At 42.2% G+C, this 20,127-nt stretch overlaps 2 protein-coding genes across 6 annotated transcripts in view; one reads left to right on the top strand and one right to left on the bottom strand.

Annotated features, from left to right (window-relative positions):
- SYNCRIP (synaptotagmin binding cytoplasmic RNA interacting protein) overlaps nucleotides 1–18,919 on the bottom strand; it is a 25,586-nt gene extending 6,667 nt beyond the window's left edge. For 2 of the 5 annotated variants that reach the window (XM_069851260.1, XM_069851261.1), the window contains exons 1-10: nucleotides 18,651–18,918; nucleotides 17,337–17,496; nucleotides 16,353–16,471; nucleotides 16,064–16,171; nucleotides 14,275–14,388; nucleotides 14,015–14,191; nucleotides 9,025–9,160; nucleotides 7,943–8,148; nucleotides 3,354–3,503; nucleotides 2,022–2,143 (exon numbers count right to left, since the gene is read on the bottom strand). In XM_069851260.1, the coding sequence (XP_069707361.1) occupies nucleotides 2,022–2,143; nucleotides 3,354–3,503; nucleotides 7,943–8,148; nucleotides 9,025–9,160; nucleotides 14,015–14,191; nucleotides 14,275–14,388; nucleotides 16,064–16,171; nucleotides 16,353–16,471; nucleotides 17,337–17,484 (1,280 nt within the window). In that variant the 5' untranslated portion in view covers nucleotides 17,485–17,496; nucleotides 18,651–18,918. Of the gene's footprint in view, nucleotides 1–2,021; nucleotides 2,144–3,353; nucleotides 3,504–7,942; nucleotides 8,149–9,024; nucleotides 9,161–14,014; nucleotides 14,192–14,274; nucleotides 14,389–16,063; nucleotides 16,172–16,352; nucleotides 16,472–17,336; nucleotides 17,497–18,650 lie in introns of all 5 variants that reach the window. The other 3 variants (XM_069851258.1, XM_069851263.1, XM_069851262.1) reach the window with 3 other exon arrangements.
- Nucleotides 1–20,127, top strand: part of SMIM8 (small integral membrane protein 8) — a 723,388-nt gene that overhangs the window by 283,868 nt on the left and 419,393 nt on the right. The window lies entirely within an intron of this gene.

The following is a 20,127-nucleotide window of genomic DNA, read 5'->3' as shown; positions in this document are numbered from 1 at the left end:
AACGTACAAATCAAACTGAATGTATAGTTATAGGGAAGTTTCCATTAAAAGAATTTTCTACAACTGTAAATACAGTGCAAACTACAAATTACCTCTAAGATCTTAAAATGGTACTGCAAGCTTCTCAACTAGGACACACTGGAACAGCACGTATCTTTCTATTCCCTCACCTTCTGGAATCCTAAGAAAATTAAAAGCCCTTGCAATTCACTACAGTACATTCAAAATCCAAGTATGTCTAGAGTTTACTCAAACTAGCTGTCTTCCTACTGTTTAACAGTTTAGAAAAACAGATGAACAGAGAATTCTCAAATAAAAGAACCAGAAAGAGGAAGTGAACAAGTAGAATTACCATACCTCTGACTAAAAGAACAAGAGAGGCAGCCCTACTTTACCTACCTCCACAAAATGAGACATGTGCATCTTAAACAAGAATAAGGGGAGGGGGATGCAGATAACAGAGCATATTAACATTAGAGGTGACACATGCCAGTACTTCCAGTGTTATAAAGTACACGCATGCTATCCAAACATAATAAATGTCTGGAAATGGGTCTTTGTTAGATTTTGAATACCAAGCTAGCAAAACTGTTCATAAGCTGCAGCATGAGAATGGTATTGGCATTTCTCAAATTCAATGAGAGAAAGCCTATCTACAACCAGAGACAACACATCCAAGAAGACAGCTGCCTGCGTTAAGAGGCAAATCAAGCAACTTTCAGAAGCATTTTGTATCTTAATAAACAAGCAGGTATTTATGGTGATGTTGCCAAGATACAGACTATACAGAAATGAAAGTTTTATCACCAAAACATTGAAGCACAGAAGATTCAAGCAGAAGAGAAGCAAAAGAAAACCAAAATCCACTTTTTACAGTAACACCAGATATCCAAGGGAGAAGAACAAAAGGGCTAAGAAAGTTACCAAGAACTATAAGCAGGGCAAACTTAACCAATTCCACGTGTACAGCAGGTCACCATCTGCAGATCTGTATTAATCTGGTAACCTCACTGTTCTGTCTTCTTGGATGCTGCACAGCAGCACTAGCAGAAGTTATTTTTGGAAGCAAGGTGGGGGAGGGAAGATAGTTAAGAAAACCACAAGATATCGAAGAATAAAAACATATGAGAATATAAAGCAGAACACACTGGCAAGAAACAGCTTTTGTTTTTCCCATGTTGAGTATTTGCTCAATTTGAGTATTGCTTTCTACAACTACCTGAAAGGAGGTTGTGGAGAGGAGGGAGCTGGCCTCTTCTCCCAAGTGACAGGGGACAGGACAAGAGGGAATGGCCTCAAGCTCTGCCAGGGGAAGTTCAGGCTCGACTTATGGAAAAAATTCTTCACTGAAAGGGTCATTAGGCAATGGAACAGGCTGCCCAGGGAGGTGGTTGACTCACCTTCCCTGGAGGTGTTTAAGGTGCGGGTGGATGAGGTACTGAGGGGCATGGTTTAGAGATTGAAGGGAATGGTTGGACTCGATGATCCGGTGGGTCTCTTCCAACCTGGTGATTCTATGATTCATTAATGCAAGATACCTATCACTATGAGTTTATAAGCTTCGTAAGCAGATCTAACTTCTGGAAGCGGGAAAAAGAAAGTCGGGATCCTACTTTCAGTGGGTCCTTTACTAAATGGGGGGGGACGACTGTATCAGTACTGCTAAGCCAGCTGGGAAGAGAACACCTAGCTAAGTTCATTCACATGACATACCAAGGCAGAAGTACATGAACGTTTAGAATGAAGAGTGAGAAGCATGTACATTTCAGGACCTTCAAACATTTCTTCTGGTGCTCTCACACTCAATGAGCAGAGGAAAACAGTACCTGAATTCTTACCAACACCACTACGAGACCTTAAGTAAAATGTAAACAACCTAAATGAAACCAGCATTTTCAGAGATGCCAGGAAACCTGTACACATTAAAGAACATCTACTAAAATACACAGAAGTTTTAACTCTGTTGGAGCGCACAAGTCTTTCAGAGGTAATACAATATACGTGCATTCATTTACACTTACATCTGATTTTTAGCCGCTTGTCTCTGAGCTTTCCGTTCTTTCCTTTTTTGATCTGGTGGCTTAGCAAAAACAATTTCAATGTTTTCTCCCTCTAAATCTTTGCCATTCATTTCTTCCATTGCCTGAAGGAATCAACCAGACTTTAAATATACTTCTAAGCATATCCAAAGTAATTAATTTTATTCTTTTAGAGCATGCATTTTAAAATTTGATATCCAGTGCTAAAATAACAATATAAAGCTTAAAAAAAATTAAAATCAGACAACATAGTATCACTGGTTCCAGAGTTCTGCATTTCCTCTTAACTTAGCTCTCAAACCCAAAACTGCATTTAATTAATTCATTCAATTAATGAAGTGACAGAATGGTCTTTTGGAAGTGCAGATTTTGCAGTAAGGAAACAGATTTCTAACGTCAGCATATACACAAGCACTACTAATGCTGGAGAACAGTGTAAAGTTTTATTCCTTTATTTCATATACAAGAAAACTATCTTTCTTTTTAAATCTGACGCCACAAGTCAGAATTTAACAGTCTAATTCTGACAACAAAAAACCTCACCACCACAGACAGGTACAATTCCCATGTGTTACAGTAACTGCTGCAAGTTAAATGCAAGCAGGTGAATCCTGAAGATTCTATGACTTGTAAGGACTGAACATAGCTAAATGTTGATGAGACACATATCCTATGAAAAGACTCATCCCAACATCTTCCTAAGCATCTGCTTTAAGGCATCCGGATGAGCAAGAAAAACTGACAACCCCTGTATACTGCATCCCCCAACAAAACATAAAACAGAGATACACCATAGGCAGGAGAAGAATTACATTTTCCCTTCCTAAGGACAGATACCATGAGGGGAAAAAAAAACAAAACCACCAAGACCAGGCTAGCACAATCCAGGAATGACATCATCCAGCACCTCTCAAAAAGAAAAGGTGCTTATTCCATGTCATAAGAAGGAAGACATTCTGGAAAATGAAAAAGTTACCTAAGTTTTTATCACCTGCCCTATAGAAACTGCTTTAGATTCTACCAATTATGTGGTGAAAAGTCATTTCACTTCTGGCACTTCAGTTCATATGTTAACACATACAATTACACTAGATACTCATCAGCAGAATTACTTAGGACAAGGTGCTTCTAAGATCCACTTGTCCGGATAGCAACCATGTCTTCCTAGGAGACACCCAGACAGGACAAAGTTATAAGTGACAGTGTGTTACCACTTCTCCAGACAGAGCTTTTCCTCAAGCAGTAATACAGCTTCTAAATGTTATGTTTATTCACTACATACACAGGCACAGAGTTATAATCCTTTTCACTTACCTTTACAGCACCATCCCGTTCATCAAAATGAATGAAAGCATAATCTTTTAGCTTCTTCACTCGCTCTAGCTTTCCAAATTGACTGAAGGCCTTTTCTAGTATCTCCTCTGTTACAGTATTGGCAAGATTGCGTACGAACAAAACTTTTACCTAAAAAAAAAAAACCCAAAAAACAAAACAAGGGAGAAAAGAAAGTAAGGACTTAGAAGTATGATCTAATTCCAACACAAATGAGAAAATGTCATTACATTTTATGTATGGCATTCTATATACACGAGTTCATGTACATATATATTCATACAGTATAAGTCGGCTCCAAAATTCCCTGACAGGCAGATATATTAAACCAGTTTTCAAACATGATGACACAGTATTAGCAGCCTGAAAGTCAATCCAGTTTGTGTTAATGTTTAAAAGAATCGCAGCAGCAGTAATTTTCAAGTTGGAAAACTTTCCAACTTGAAAGAAGGCAACCGGGATTGGTTACACATAAAACAATTAACTTATCAAAACATTTCATTGTTTAGACAGGTATTTGCAGAACAGTCATCACTATAATATCTGGGTGAGAGGTGACAGGCCTGTGACTCCCAAGCTGCATAATTTGCGGCTCCCATGCTGTAGCCACACCAAACACCTAGCATCAAGGCTGTCCTTGCCTGAGGAGCACCCACTGACCTGAATCCACAGCTAGATGAGACAGAACGCAGACAGAAGGGGACACTAAGGCTGACACTGCCAGGTCACCCTTGGACTTTCTCACAAATCAAGCTGTGCCCTTTCCTTGTGAAAGAGCTGCTTCCAAATAACTCTGCAAGTCTCCTCCCTCCCCCAGCTCTCTAAAGTATGCAATATGGTTCTCAAGCTACACAGACACTGCTATGCAGCTTATAAAATCAAAGAGGTTATCTTTCAGCTATTGAGATATGACCTATTAACCGTCTGATAGCGACTAAATCATCATCATAGTCTCACCAATCACCAACTGCATCCAATAAAAGAAAATACAGAGCAATCTGACAAAGGCTAATCTAGGCTCTTACTTACTATCGCAAACCAGACACCAAGAATCACGTATGTTAGTGACCCACTGGTGTTAAAGTCACTACAAGCCACACCCTTGCATCCACACAGAGAATTCACTAAATGACTGCACATCAGCATGTTTGCACAATGTCATCCATGAGTTCTCATAGTTTGCAAGCCTCTGACTTGCTGGGTAGAGTCCCTTCCATATGCTGCCACCATGCCCTGACAGTCCAGTCACCTCCCACTGCCAAAGAATCTCAGTCTGACCTTACCACAAGGCAGCTGCACATCAACTGCAAATACCTGCAACTTCTGTTCACTCTCCCTCCGCTAAAAGAGGTTTCAAACTAGCTGGGGACAATACGTGAACATTGTACGTGGCAGCACTGACTTCCCACTTCTTACCCCAAAGGTCAACACAAATAGCACAGGGTGCAAAGGGACCAAAGAAAAGTATGCTTAAATTTTTGAAGCAGAGCTATAATCTCCAATCCCATCACACATAAGAACTCAATAAATCCAGACATCCTTTTAATAAGAATTACTATGTAATTAAGTTACAAACAAGGAGGACAAATTTCCATAAATCTCTATCTCACTCAGTAGTCGAACTAGGATGGGATGCAGAGTTTGGAGAAAGAGACACTACACATCATAAATCTGACTCAGTGTAATTAACTCTAGTCTTTAGCAATAGTTACTCTTGCTGATCCTCAGGAAATGGTAAAAGTCACAGCCAGCTTTACAAGGAAAGCTGCTTCCTATCCTGTATTAAGCTTCTCTTACATGCCTTGGTGGTAAAAGCAACATATATTTCCTGTAACCCAGATATTATAACCATTTTTAGTAAACTGTTGTAATTGCTACCTTAGCCTTATTTTGTAAAAATTAATTAAAGGAAGTTTTGTGATGTAATCAATGGTTTTAAAAACAGGTTAACTTTCAAACAAGCGTTCTTTATTCTTTTACTTCAGGGAAGGATGAAAATTAGAATCGCATAAGGAATCCTAAGCAGCCTTCACTATTAAATCCAAAATGACTGATATTGTGTTAGACATGATTAAAAACATCACAAATTATCACCTTTTTGTTACAAGATGCGCTAACACAAGGATTTTTAAAGGAGGAAGAAACAACTAAGTGCACACAAATCCATTAATCTCTAAAAGCTAGAAATTTTACACCTTTGTTCATATTACAGGTCAAAAGCATAGGTGAACCAGTCAAAAAAGATATCAAAGCCAGGAGGCAGGTAAAAACATAGGCTGAGAGGAGTTCAACCCATTTTTATATAATTTGGCCTATCTAGAGGGAAGAGGGAAGGTGGGGGAGGGCGCATGGCACGGGTAAGTCCTCTTCATTAAGGTGCGCAGATTATTAACACCACAGATCCACAAACACACACCTAAGCAGCAATACACCCAGCAGCAGCACCCACTTTTAAAGCTGTTTAAGATTAGACTACTCCCAAAGCTTCTGGGATCTGTTCCTTTTCCTCCTCTTACCTACAACATAAACACTTCAGACATCATTACCACATTCTCCAAGGGTTACTAGCCCCGACTCATTCACGTGCAATCTACCAGGCAGCCACAAGCATAAAATTTCATTTAGCCACTTAACCTGCTATTCCAGAACACCCTCTGTAGCCTCAGCCACACTACAAAAATTAGATAAAATGTTAAGAAATTTATCTCTGCTACAGGTCTAAGAAGCATCAAAGTAACACTTAGGAGAAATTAAGCTATCAACACAGCTACTGAAAGTTGAAAGAAGTTCACTTTGGACCAGAAATCAATTATTTAACCAATTATATACTCTGATCTGTCAGTACAAGCACTGATCTCCTATAGAACATTATGTCAGGCTTCAGAATCTAGCTTTCTACCTCATCAGACTCAAGGTACTTCATATTTAAGGTAGCAGCCCATTTAAATTTGACGGATGCATCCATACTGTGCCTTCCACAACATTTAAGCAAGAGTCTGGAGGAGGGAAAAAAAGGCTCAAGCAAACATTTCAGAAATTTTAATTAGTAGGTGTCCATATATTAATGAAATGACATACAGCTGCTGCAAGGTACTTTGAACAACACTGTTTACTTTTCAGCTACAAAGGTGACATAGTTGGTTCTTATGGACTTGTCTTTCTAGCAGTCTTGTCAAGAAAACCACCTGATCAGATGATTATTCTGATAAAAAGTATTCTGCTCCTCCTACTCAGTGTTTTCTCCAGAGCCTTCTACCACAGGAATATGTACGATGACAAGGACCAACAGCTTTCCCTTTGCTCCCAACTGACAGTACTTGGAAGCAATGACAGCCTACCTACAGTTTATATCAGGGAGACAGACTGCAGCAGCAGTTCAGCTGCTCTTTCTCTTAGGAGGAAGGCAGCAATAAACAACAGAAAGTAAGCCTAGCACTTCCAGAAGTGCCAGATGCAGTCAGTTTCTCCAAATGCACAGTAAACGGGCAAGAAAGACAGGAGCTGAGATTTTCCTTGTTGCAAGATAAACTAAGGGATGCACCCAGTGAGAAAGGTCTGACACCAATGCTTGTCTCAACTTCTGCCTTCAAACACAAGGTAGATGTTCTCTATTTTTTTCAGTGTTCTCATTCACATTGACTCCCTTTTCTATGTCTTGAACCCAAACTCCATGCCCTATCTTGAGCTTACTGCACTAGAAGTATATAAGTTGATTTTCTGCAATTGTCCACATTTATCGGGGGTTTCCCCTTTTCATTTCCCATTTCAAATACAAAACAAGGCATTAACACATTAAAAAAACCTATATATTAAATGGGACAAACCACTATGAAGCTTTAGCTTCTTTACCCTTTGCTCCCCACGCTTGTAAACTGCCACCTTCAACAAATTTACCTGCAAGACTCTTCTGAGCTGCTAATAGTCTATAATGTCAGGCAAGAAAAATAAAAGTCTGCAGACAGGGTAGTCTGTAAGCTTCTGTAACATTTGTATTACAAAAGCAGCTTTTTCCCTAATATGAGGCCCCCACCCTCACCCTTTTCCCTTAGGGCTCACCAAAGAGAAGATCCCAGCCAAGATATCTTACTAGGACTCCAGCAAGTGACATGTCTCAGGTGAGAGTAAAAGCACAGATGAAAAGCAAGCAAAGAGAAAGAGGTAAGGATAGAGGCTAGCTAAGAGTTTCCATTAAACAACCCAGCTGGACAACATAACTGTAAAAAGACAGGGCGATTGTTTCCATTCCTCCAAATATCACACTACAAAATAATTTTAACTTTTGGAGTCACCACCACCACTTCCAGATGAGAAGTCAAGTACATCAGGCCTATGTGTCATTTTGGCAAGAATTATGTTCAACATTCAGCCTCAAGAGCATGAAATCACATCAGCAAATAAGAGTTTTTAAATTCTCATTGATTCTAGAACGTATCCACATGTTTATCATCTTATATACAACCTCTTTGACAAGAAGGCTGGAAGATGCTGTTTAAACTAAAGGCTAATCAGGAAGTACTTAGTTTGGAGCAAGGCACTTTAAAAATATTATGGTTCTTTTACAGCTTTATTACCTTTGCCATGACTTCAGGATCTGGGTCTTCTATAGGGTCAGCCCATTCAACTGTAACAACATTTCCCCAGACTTTCACTTTGCCACTCATTAATCTACGTCTGGCCTGAGCAGCAGTTTTGTGATCTTCATATTCGAGGAAACAGAAACCCCGGTTCTTTTTCTTGTCATCAGGCTGATGATACAATATGACATCTGTAAGACCCTCTGAAATGAAGCAAAATATTTACTCATTATGGCTTCAATATACAAATCTGTATTATAAAGTAGGGATTATCCTTCTCATGAGTACGCATCTGACAAGTAATTCGAAAATAGCATGGCCACACTAGACTTTTAAGACCACGTACATAATAAAACCTTCAAGACTAACATTTGCAAAGACAAGACGTAAGACTATCCTGACATAGGTTCCATTTTATTAGCTCAGTAGCTATGGAAGAGTACTTTTTCTCTAACTGAGTGGAGGTGAGAGAAGGGCTGTCAAAACCTGTGCTTTTGTCAGTTCTCCTCTCAAAATGCCAAGTCACACCACTTATCAGCCTGTTTCTTCCATGGATGTCTAAACAATAAGAATTCAAACACGCATGACACTAAGATAGCTAAAAGGTTTCAGTGTTACTCCAAGGAACCTGAAGTATACCATTCCATAACAGAGAAAGCCATCGCATGTTACCTTTGCCGGTTGGTCTGCTGTTATCAAGAAGAGATCCTTATCAAATCTCTAAGAATTCTGAGGCACAGAACTAGTTACATTCTCCAACCTACTTCAGTTTTGTCCTGATAAATTTTGAAACTTACATTGGCATTAAAACTATTAAGCCATCTATATTTTCGAATGGCTTTTTTAAGCACCACACATTTATTCTCTCAGTAAAACTTGGAACCACACATACTAGTCTAGTCACAACTATTTCAGTCCTCAGCATAACAGTTTAAAAAAACATCTAATAGCCAGAACAAATGCTAAGTGGTCTTTCGTTTGGATTCATTATTCAACCATCGGCCAAAAATTGGTGAAGAAGGGTCATCACCAATCATGTCTGACATCTCCTCATCTCTACGAAACAGCTACTAACTTACCTGTTACTTTGCTAAATTCTTCAACAATCTGCTCCTTGGTTTTACTCTTCGGAATAGACCCCACAAAAAGCCTATTATTGGCAACAGAGATGCATACACCAATGTGTTTTCCAGAACGAATTTCATGGTTGTTATACTGGAAGAAAAATGATCAGACAATCATCAGTTACAGGTAATTTTTCACTTCCCTCCAACAGCAGCATAGCAAATTTTACTTTTGCAAACATAGCATTTAGTAATACATTAAACTCTTCGGAGCTTACAATGCGTATTCAACTGTTCCAAGGTATACCCACATTCTCTAAAATATCTCAACAATTTCAGCCAAGGATTATCCTTCCCTTCTTGTTCAAACCTCTTTCTTAATACATGTTTCTTTAGAGACTTTTTTATGTAAAGCTATGGAAAGTAAATCTTATACCCAAGTCGTCAAGGCTTCTCCCTTCACAACAGTGCAAAAAACAATACAAGTTCCTCCAAAGATTGCATCTATGAATTCTTGAATTGCGTATAAACAAAGGCAGGAGCTGCAATTTAAGACAGATTCCCATCTAAAGTTCCATAGTTAAAACAGAGCTGTGATCAGAGCAAACAGCAAATACATTACAAAGCACAGAGATCACGCATGTAAAGATAGTAAACAGCAAGAATAACCTTCTATTGACTTGAAATCCTAAGACTTGCTGTTCAAATGCTTCTCCTATAACAGATTGTTTAGAAAACACCCTGAACAAGTCAGCAGTTTAAGGGGAAAAAAAATATTGCTGTAGACATCTGCTGACAAAAAATGCCTTTCACTGAGATGCAGACACAGAGATGCATCATCCAAATAAGCAGCAGGGAGGTCAACTTGTGGTACATCAACCCCTTCCCAACTGGAAGCCCTGCAACAGGCAGTTCTTTAGCTAGGAAAATGTATTTTGTGGTCAAGATCATATTGACAAGTAGTAGGACAGATTTTAAAATTTGATCTAGCTATTTATTCTGCTAGTTATTTTATGTTTGGTGGTAAACCCTCCTGCACAAGCAAGTTCTCCCACACCCATTCTTGCTTCGTGCAGTAAACGCAGGGTGAAGATGTTTATTTCTATCTTTTGCAAACAAATATTACATCACTGAAAATTTTTAAAGCTAGACAACGGTACCAAAAATGAGCTAAAAGGATAGGTGTACCTGTGAAAACTATACAGACGGGCATCTTCCTAGAGAGGTGGTCAATGTCCCACGCCTGTCAGAGTTTAAAAGGTATTTGGACAATGTTCTTAACAATATGCTTTAACTTTTGGTCAGCCCTGAAGCGGTCAGGCAGTTAGACTAGATGGCTGTTACAGGCCCCTTCTGACTGAAATTTTCTAGCCTAAATGGATAACAGAAAATATTATCCAACTGTTCCTGTTAAAGTCTAAGACCAAAGTCTGGCTACACATTTAATCCAAACAAAGAGCCTCAACTACAACTCACGGCAACAAAATTATATTTCGTAACTTAAAAGAACTAAAATATTCTACCATATTGCAATTCCACATTAACAGTAGTTTCTAGTTCTTCTTTCTTCCATACTGAAATATATTAACTACTACTTTTCATTGTACATTTCTCTCAAAACCAAGTAGTCTTGAATTAGGCGCTCTTGAATATAAAGTTTGTGGGTTTTAGGAAAACAGTTCACATACCATGCGTAAACTTAGATTAGACATGAACAGGCCCAAATCATGATCCGGGTGAAGTGCCAAAACAGTCAGGATACCAAATTAGTTAATCAGCACACTGCTTCCCCCCTTCTGCCACCACTGAATCAATGACTGAAGGCAGTAACAGAGATATTACTACCCTTTGGATACTAAAATAGATAAGACTTTTTAAGTTCTGCTAAGTTCTATAAGAACCTACTCATAAAGAAGTCCAAGTCTGCATACAGTCTGCCTTGCCATTTTATCTACTTAAACTCTCACCGGCAATTTTAGTTTATTCCCAGAAGCAAGTGGTGAAGTTATACTGCTATGCATACATGGCAAAATGCTTAAGGGCTATATTTGCATAACTCACGTGTACTTGCACTTTGATCAAGCTTACACAATCTAGCAAAAACCACACCAAATGCTACTATAGTTTTTGGTATCATAGAATCATACAATAGTTAGGGTTGGAAGGGACCTTAAAGATCATCCAGTTGCAAGCCCCCTGCCCTGGGCAGGGACACCTCCCACTAGATCAGGCTGTCCAAGGCCTGATCCAACCTGGCCTCCAACACCTCCAGGGATGGGACAGCCACATCCACTGGGCAACCTATGCCAGTGCCTCACCACTCTCATTGTAAAGTATGTTTTCCTGCAAGCTTCACCTCACAAGTTTTTTATCCTGTACATGTCTACACTAAGCTTAATCACTCAGAAGCCTTTTGAAAAGCTGAAATCTAACAACTTCACATGAAATAGGAGGGAGAAGTGAACATGTGTGCAAAAGAACACAATGGGAGCTATAATTCTTAACTTTAACAGTGTAAAACAAAGTAAACACAAATGTACTAACAGAGAAAAAAATGGGTGGGGTTAAAAAAAATAAAATCAGACTTCTGATAGTCAGCGCTTATGTAAACAACATTTGAAATGCCATTTCTACTTAACCAGCAAGGGTTAACCACACTGGGTAAGGTACCGGACACAAGATTAACTACAGTTCATATCTGTAATTCTTCTCAGTAGCAGGGCACAGCATCACACCATTTTCGTCTCAAGTACAGATCCAAAGGTATTTCAAACAATTTAGGGAATTCCCCCCCTTAAGTGGATTAAAAAATCCATGTGCATACAGAAAAAATCAAGGCTTCAGCCTTTTTGAATTGCCAGTTTTCTTCTGGTTAGTGAGTGTGGCAAGTTAACTTAAGTTTATCCAAAAATTCTCCTAACAACTCAGCGTAAAACTGAACTAAGTCTGGATGATACAACAGCCAAGCAAATACGACTTGTATGCAAAGTATGTTAAACTAACTACAGGAGCCTGAAGACGGGTCAGTTCATTCTCCGTTGCAGTTTGGGTATTGACAAACCTCTCACATCTGCCTCTTATTACTCAGAAGCCTACAGGCAATGCAGAGATTCTTACTTCTCTTTTTGCTACACTATGTAGAGTGCTGAGGAGGGGAAAAAAAACCCAAAAACCAGAAAAATCTGGAAAGAAGAAGGGGAATAACAGAAGAACCCCTACCCTAGGGAGTCCAGAAAGCTGGGAAATCAGTTGTATACACATCAAAAGATTACAGGTAGCATCAAAAAGACCACCACCTGTTAAAATACCAGGATATTAAAATGGCTAGGACCAAAGGCTCAGCATTCCTAAGAGGTCTTTCAGCAGCCTTTCCCATGCATGTGTACCTAATACGAGTGATAGAGTCAAGATTTTCAACTAAATGCCACAACCATACTTTGCTAGTACCCCTGCAAATCACTCCTAGATGACCTGGAAACTTGTAACACCAAACTAGTCAGTCAACTACTGTTGGAACCATTCAAAAGCTGACCAATGCCACCGGATCCTATTTAAAACTAACCCTGCCCTCAAAAACATTAAATGTGAAGGCTAAAAAACTGCCCCAATAATGGCAACACTTCTCAACTGTTACCCTCAGTGGCTATTTGACTGAAAAACAGAACGCAACACTTTCTTTTTTCCTGCATATCAAAGATCAGATATAAAGGGACACCAAGTACTGCTTTTCCTTGTATCATTTAGTGGAAGACTGAGGCTAGGATCTGATGCTACTTTCATGGAAACACAACCCAAATGACTTTTCAGAGCGTGCTGCCTTTAAGCAAAATCCAGCTATGTGAACAAAAATTCCTTTGTTTCATTTTTTTAACTAGGTGCCTCTAAGAACATATTTGATTTGATTCACAGTTTTTCCAAGTCACATACATAACTCTTAATTCACACACAATATAAATACCTCCGTACAGAGAGGCATACAGAGTTATCCTCAGCATATTTGGGTTATGCACAGGAACAGCAACTGTTCTTATTTAAAAAGCTAGACAGCATATACCAGATATTTTTGTACTTCCACTCTTGCAGACATTTCTATACTTTTCAAAAAACATTTTCACTTTCAGCTCAATTTGTCTCTACCAACTGACTTACATTATTAATGTCAGCAGGGTACCTTAATGATTTAGGATGTACCTTATTACAAACCAGAGATTTTAACCCTACTATATTAATACAGGATCAGCACACCTCAGAATGAGTATGGTTAGCACTCAAGGGTCACACCACATACAGATCTTGGCCACAGCAATGCAGTAGGAACTAGCTCAAAAAAATTAAAATTCAACTTAACTAGAGAAATGAAGAAATAGTGCTAGGATTAGGGTCACGTTTCTTTCCCTGTTCCCCTTCTTAGGGATGGATACCTCACACAAAATCCAGAAAGATTAAGGGTGGCCTATTCCTTATAAGAAACTATATCCCATCTCTGTGTAAAACAGAGGGAATGTTTTCTAACCTGGAAGGACTTATGCCTTTTTCCAATCAGCTGCAGCAAACAGAACACACTTAAACATTAAAGAATGATTACTTCCCATTTGAAGTCTCTTATGAAATGTTGTGACTTTGGGAGCGTTTTTTCAGCACGGGGCCCCCTACTGGTGCACATGCAGACCAGAGATCACAGGCAATCTGACCCAACAGCAACTCAAATGCCACTTCTCTGCAAAACTCATGCACACGCAGGCAGCTCAGAAGTCCCTACTGCTAAGGCAACTTTTATTAATAATAAAGGCTCACCTAACTATACCAAACACAGTCCATCAGCTTCCCTGCCAGTCCCCCTTACAGACACTAAAAATTTACAGACAACGTGGCAATATTTAAAAACACCTAGTGGACATTGACAAAATGATCTAACAATTTCATCTTAAGCATTAGGATCAGGACAACTGCTCATAAGCCAAAGAGTGCTAAAAAAACCCTCAAACATCCAAGTAAGAAAACTTACCAGTTTAACAGCTTCCTGAGCTGCTTCTTTAGTACAAAAAGTGACAAAAGCATATCCTCTATTTAGACCTGTTAGTGGATCCATCATTAAGCGGAGATCCCATATAGAGCCAGCTTTCTCAAATAATGGAACAAGCTCATCTTCAAATAAGTCTCTTGGAATCTTGCCCACAAATATCTGCAACAGACACAGAAAGTGTTGTTAATAAAAAAATACTTCTAATGCATGAAAATACCTCTACAAAAATTTCTCCTCCTCACCTCAGTACCAACAGAAGGTTGTGGTCCTGAATGTACAGACTCTGGAGGAGGTCCACCATACTTTCTCTGTCCAGTAGTCACATCAAGAGTGTAGCCGGTTCTCTCCAACAGTGCCTTCAAGTAAGAAAATTTTAAAATCACATAAAAATTGAGCCAGTTTAGATGCACCTCAGTCACAGACAGACACACTTATAATTCCTCTTAAACTGTACTCTTTGAAACTTCCACAGGCAAACAAGCCTACTGCTAGCACTTCAACAAGAAACTAGCAAAACAATTATTACAACTATTAGGTAAAGAAACACTGCTAGAAAATGAGGGATTCACATAGAGTTTTCCCAATTCCTTCATTTTAATAGCGAGGAAAAAAAAAAGGTCAAGTAATAGAACAGCAAGCTTCCCTTGAATTAGAAAGATCTTAGTCTGAGAAAGTTCTTGTTCTGGCATGTCCAATCCTGCAAACATTTATGCACAGGAGTTCCCTTCACTTAATGAGATTACTCATAAGTGTGAAGTTGAAGAACATAAGTGCATACACCCCTGGAACACTGTACAGACTGCTTCGGGTATCCAGACACTGAAGTGGTTGAGCTACTTCCTTAATTGTACCCTCTCCCCACCTCCCTAAATTCCTTGTGAGGGCACAGAGCATCATTCCAACACACCTGACCTTACTAGAATCACTGCATACAGCTACTGATATACTACCAACTTAAAATTTTATATTAAATTCAGTATGCAAATGTATGAGATTCCTCCAAAACTAGTCTTTCTTAAAAAATTGTACAAGAGAAATCAACCCTACACACAAAGAAACAGCATATTAAATAAGCCTAACCGTAACCAAGAGTTATAATTTTCCAGTTGTGAAATTACTGAAGTTATTTTAAATGCTATAGCCACCAACAGTAAAAGCTGTGCTGCTTTAAGTTTGTTAACTATGTCATATTGTTGCTGTTTTATGTATGACAAAAACTGTATTAGGTTTTTCTGAATTTATAATTAATGGCACTGTAGCCTCAAAGTCAAGACTTTCTAGTTCTGCAAGCCACACAGTTATTTGTAATATATAACATGTTCACTTGGCACTTTACACAAGAAATTAAAGATGGAAGATTCTCTAGGTTTTTAAGACATCAACTAATCATGCTTAGAAGGTTTTCCTTTCCTTAAGCTTTGGTAAAATTGTTAATCCCATAATTTTAAAATAAATCTAACTCTTCAGACAGGGATCTCTTGCTAACAGAAGACTGTCCAACAAATAATGTGTCCATTACTAATACATTCTGGGGTGCAGTTTATGGTAACGGTGATTATGTCGTCAGATGTGGGCTAAACTCTAAATCCATTACAATCTCTTTTTTCAGACACATATGGCATCTCCTCCCTATTCTGCAGTTACTTTAAACCTGAACTGAAGAAAAAAAAAAAGAACAAAAAAAGAACCACCAGCAGCTGAAGTTATGCATTCTGTACTCAATGATCTATGTGGCTAAGTTTCCAAAAACTTTTAACCGTGAAAACAGTATACCTGTCTCAACTAGACAAAGAAAACTGTCAAATCTTTTTCACTTTTATATACATTCAGTTCCAGTAATTAACAGTACATTTACTTTCTTCTTCAAGAGAAGTGCAAGATAAAATTGCCAGTGACAGCTTTCAAAAATGACAAATAATCTAAACCAGCCTTTATAAGAAAAGCACAGATCCAAAAGAATCAAGGGATCTGTCAGAACACCTTTGGAGAACCACAGATAAATGCTATAACTTTTATCTTCCAGGCACATACCTTAATTTTTGCCTCATCTGGTCCTTTGCTAGAATCCGCCACCTTGGTCCCCTGTTTTTCCCTCTGCCTGTATGTCTTCATGACTCCACATAAAAAGGCACTTTTGTTCTGTAAAAGACATATTAATCTTCAGTTTTGAAAACATGACAAGCCAGAAGCTAATAGTACCATGAATTAATACAGTGCTCATTTTACGTATCACGTATGGATCAAAGACTTAGGTAAACTTCTTGACAGTCAAATAACAGTTTACCCCTCAGCAATAATATTCTAAAGATTTTAACATTACCTGAACGTGTGAGAGATCACTGTCTTTAAACTGCTGAAGCACTGCCAATGCACCTTCTTCATTAAATTCCTTTAAAGCTTCAATAGCTCTTTCATCTAGATCACTATGTGCAACTAGCCCTGGAGAAAAGAAAAAATAACTGATTATATTTGGGCAGCAATCTTTGTTTAAGCACATTTAACACATCTAACACATTTCAGTGACCTCTAAAATCAATCACTGATTAAGTTACTATACCTAAAAAATCATTTTGTCCTCTTAACTTTAAATATTTAAATATACTTAACTTTTTTTTTCAACCAAAAAGTGTCAAAAAAAGTTAAGATTCGGAGTAAGCTACTGCACCTATGTATTGATTTGGCTTCTGTGAAACCCAGATGTTACAGGGGTTAAGTTTATTTTTTGTATCTTGAAGCTGCATTCAAAAGGATCTATCAAAACCTGACATAGCTCGCCTGGCAATGGTACCTTGGGAGAAAGCCATACAGACAAATGAACTGCAGCACTGAAAGTGACCATCGTAATCCAAAATCCAAACTTAAAAAACGTTAGCTATTACAATGTCTGAGAGAACCAATACAATAACCTTTGCATCCATGAACCCAAAAACTATGTCACGAAGTGTCATTTATGTGAGATGAATACCAACGCTTTAATTACTTACAGTTATCTAAAATCAGCATAAAAAATGCACGAAGACCACATCACCTACTCCTCCTAAAAATCATCTTCTGCCTATCCCAGCTGTTGCTGTCATCTGTGTAATTCTCCTCCTTCCCACCCCTCAGCCCAAGTGGCCTGGCCCAACACATTTCTCTGAAAAATACTGACAAATTAAAGCACTTGAATGGAAAACACCCACATATTTTGGTAAGACTACAGTTCCCATACTTTTGGAAACCACAAAAAGTTGCTATTTTAGCCCAAAGACAGCAGAATCCAATAAAACATTCTAAGCATGGTTTTGCAAGTTTTACACCTTACCTGCAACGTAAATTTCATCTAGTTTTTCAGCAACTTTCTGTGGTAAACCAGCATCAAGCAATGTCTGGAAATGCTCAGAATGGGTAACTGCAGCAGAAGTATCCATGGGCTCTTCAGTACCATTGCCATTAACATGTTCAGTAGCCATGTTTCCAGGTATCTGTTCAAACGCAGTAAGCGTCAAAATTAAGCTAAGCAGAACAATTCGAGTGACAATATACGCGACAGACTGCCCAGTCTCGTACAAAAATAATAGCGCAGGCGCTTTCCCGATAGTTTTTAGTTTCGGAAGGCGCAGAGAATTCCTCAAAAGAAGCACTAACACAAAGGAAAGCCCTAACACCGCTGCCTGGCGGGGGTGGGGTAGCTTTCACTGCAGGTTTTACACAACCCAGCCAGACACTGACTCACGTCCCTCTCTCCAACACTCCCTAAGAGGCTCCGAACAAGTTCGAAATGGAGCAAGAAGCCAATGGCGGGCGTGGGAGGAAGAGCAGAGAGCTACCACATGCAGCCGCCGCTCCCGTCACCGACACCCTTCGCCGCCCCCCACCCCCCACCCCCGGCCCCCCTTCCCGGGGTCTCCTCCCGCTTCCCCTCCCGGTGCCGCCGGGGCAGCCAAGAAGGGAACAAAGCGCCCTTCGCCGCCCGCACCCACCCGCGGCCGCCATGAGCGCGATGGAAACACGTGCTCCGCGCGTTCCGATGTCCTACAACTTCCTCCCGTGACCGACTTCCCCCCCTCCCCAGCCCCCCCTCCCCTCCGCGCCACGCGGGAGCGGCGTCCCCCCCCCCAACCCGCTTGCCCCCCCACCACCACCCCGGGGCCGCTCCCCACCTCTCACCCTCATGCGCTTGCAACACGCCGGGCCCGCTTCCACCGAATCGCCCTCCTCCCCCCCCCCTCAGGTTCTCTCCGCGAAACAATGCAGGGGCCCCGCCGCCTCACGACGTGACGGGAGCCACGCCGGACACGGGTTTCCTTTACAACCCCCCCTAATCCCCCACCAACACCCGCGGCTCCGGTCACCGAGGCGGCGGCTGCGGCTCCGGTTCCTTCTCGCAATGAATGGGGCGGCGGGACAATGAGGCGCGCGCCACGCTGTTCCCACACCCCCCCCCCAACCCCCCCCGCGCTAACCCTCCCTCCCTCCGCGGGCTGTTCCACTCACGGCCCACCCCCCCACCCCCCCCGCAGCCGCCGCCGCCCCGAGAACACCGAGGCCTGCAACGCGCCCCCCCACCCCCCGAAAAGGCAACGCGCGCCCCCCCCTTCCCGCCGCCCCCCCCCCCCCATTCCCGCTGCCGCCTGACCTGTCGCTGCCGGGGAAAAGGGGGGGAAGGGGGGCGGGGGTTGGTGAAAAAACGCGGTGCTTAAAAAGAAAAAAGAAAAAAAAAAAAAAAGAGAAGAAAAAACCCGGGGGGGGGTGTTTCCGGGGGAGCGGGGGGTAACGGGCTCGGCTTGCTGAGGAGATGCCCCCCCCCTTTTTTTGTCCAGCGCTTTTTTTCCCCCTCCTCGGTGTGTTCCGGACAGTGTGTGTGCCTGGAGCTGGCGTAAAATGGCGGCCGCTCGAGCGCTCACGCCGCTGCTGGCACCAACCCCAGCCCCTTCCACTCGGCTGGGGGGGGCGGGGGGGGGGGGGGGAGGGGGGTGCGGGCAGGGCGGAGGAAGAGGAGGGGAGGGAGAAGGGAAAAGGGAGGGGTGCGGAGGGAGGGAGGGAGAGAGTGAGGGGTGGGGGGGGAAGAGGAGGAGGAGGCGCTGCCGCGCGCGCTGGCGCAGCCCCAGCGCCGGGGTCTCCCGGGCAGCTCCGCAAGGGTTATCGCCTCGCCCCGCCCCCCCGCGCGCGCCCTCTCTCTCCCTCTCTCTCTCTGCCGCTCCCCCCCCCCCCCCACCGCCTCGATCCGGCTCCGTCACCGCCGCGTGCGCGCGCGCCGCCGCCTCCCTCCCTCCTCTCCCCTCTCGGCAGCGCGCGCGGCCGTGGCGGGACGGTCCTCGCGGAGTGGGAGGGGGGGGAGCGCGCGCAGGTGGCGCAAAGGCGGGAGGAGGCGCTGGGGGGGGGGGGGGGGGAAGAGAGCGAGGAAGGGCGGGGAGAGAGAGAGACACAAAGCCACGCAGACAAAGGGAGGGGAGAGCGGCGCTTTGTGTCCCCGCTCCGCCGGTGACCCGGGCTGGGAGGGACGCGCGGGGATCAGCCAGTGCGGTCCCTGCGTGGAGCACACCGGAAAATGACGCGACCCCGGCGTTCGCAGCGCGTGCCTGAGGGCGTTGTCCAGGCTCTGGCACCGCGGCTGCCGCCCTGGGGAGCTCTTCCAGCGCTCCAGCACCCTCTGAGCGAAGAACCCCTGCCTAATATCCAACCTCACCCTCCGCTGGCTTGTCTTCCTGCCATTCCCTCGGGTCCTGTCATTGGGCACCAGGAAGAGATCATAGAATCGCAGAATCAGAGCGGTTTAGGTTGGAAGGGACCTTAAAGCCCATCCAGTTCCAACCCCCCCGCCATGGGCAGGGACACCTCCCACCAGACCAGGCTGCTCTAAGCCCCATCCAGCCTGGCCTTGAACACCTCCAGGGATGGGGCAGCCACAGCTTCCCTGGGTAACCTGTGCCAGTGCCTCAACACTCTCATGGTGAAGAAATTCTTCCTAATATCTAATCTAAATCCTCCCCTCTAAAGCCATTCCCCCTCGTCCTATCACTCCTGTACCCCTTCAGGTACTGGAGTGTCGCTCTAAGGTCTCCTCTGAGCTTTCTCTTTTCCAGGCTGAACAAGCCCAATTCTCTCAGTCTGTC

This window comes from Phaenicophaeus curvirostris, chromosome 2 (genome assembly GCF_032191515.1).
Source record: "Phaenicophaeus curvirostris isolate KB17595 chromosome 2, BPBGC_Pcur_1.0, whole genome shotgun sequence".
In the NCBI taxonomy this organism is placed as follows: domain Eukaryota; kingdom Metazoa; phylum Chordata; class Aves; order Cuculiformes; family Cuculidae; genus Phaenicophaeus; species Phaenicophaeus curvirostris.
The sequence above is the reverse complement of the archived record's forward strand: the minus strand, read 5'-3'. Positions and strand labels throughout refer to the sequence as shown.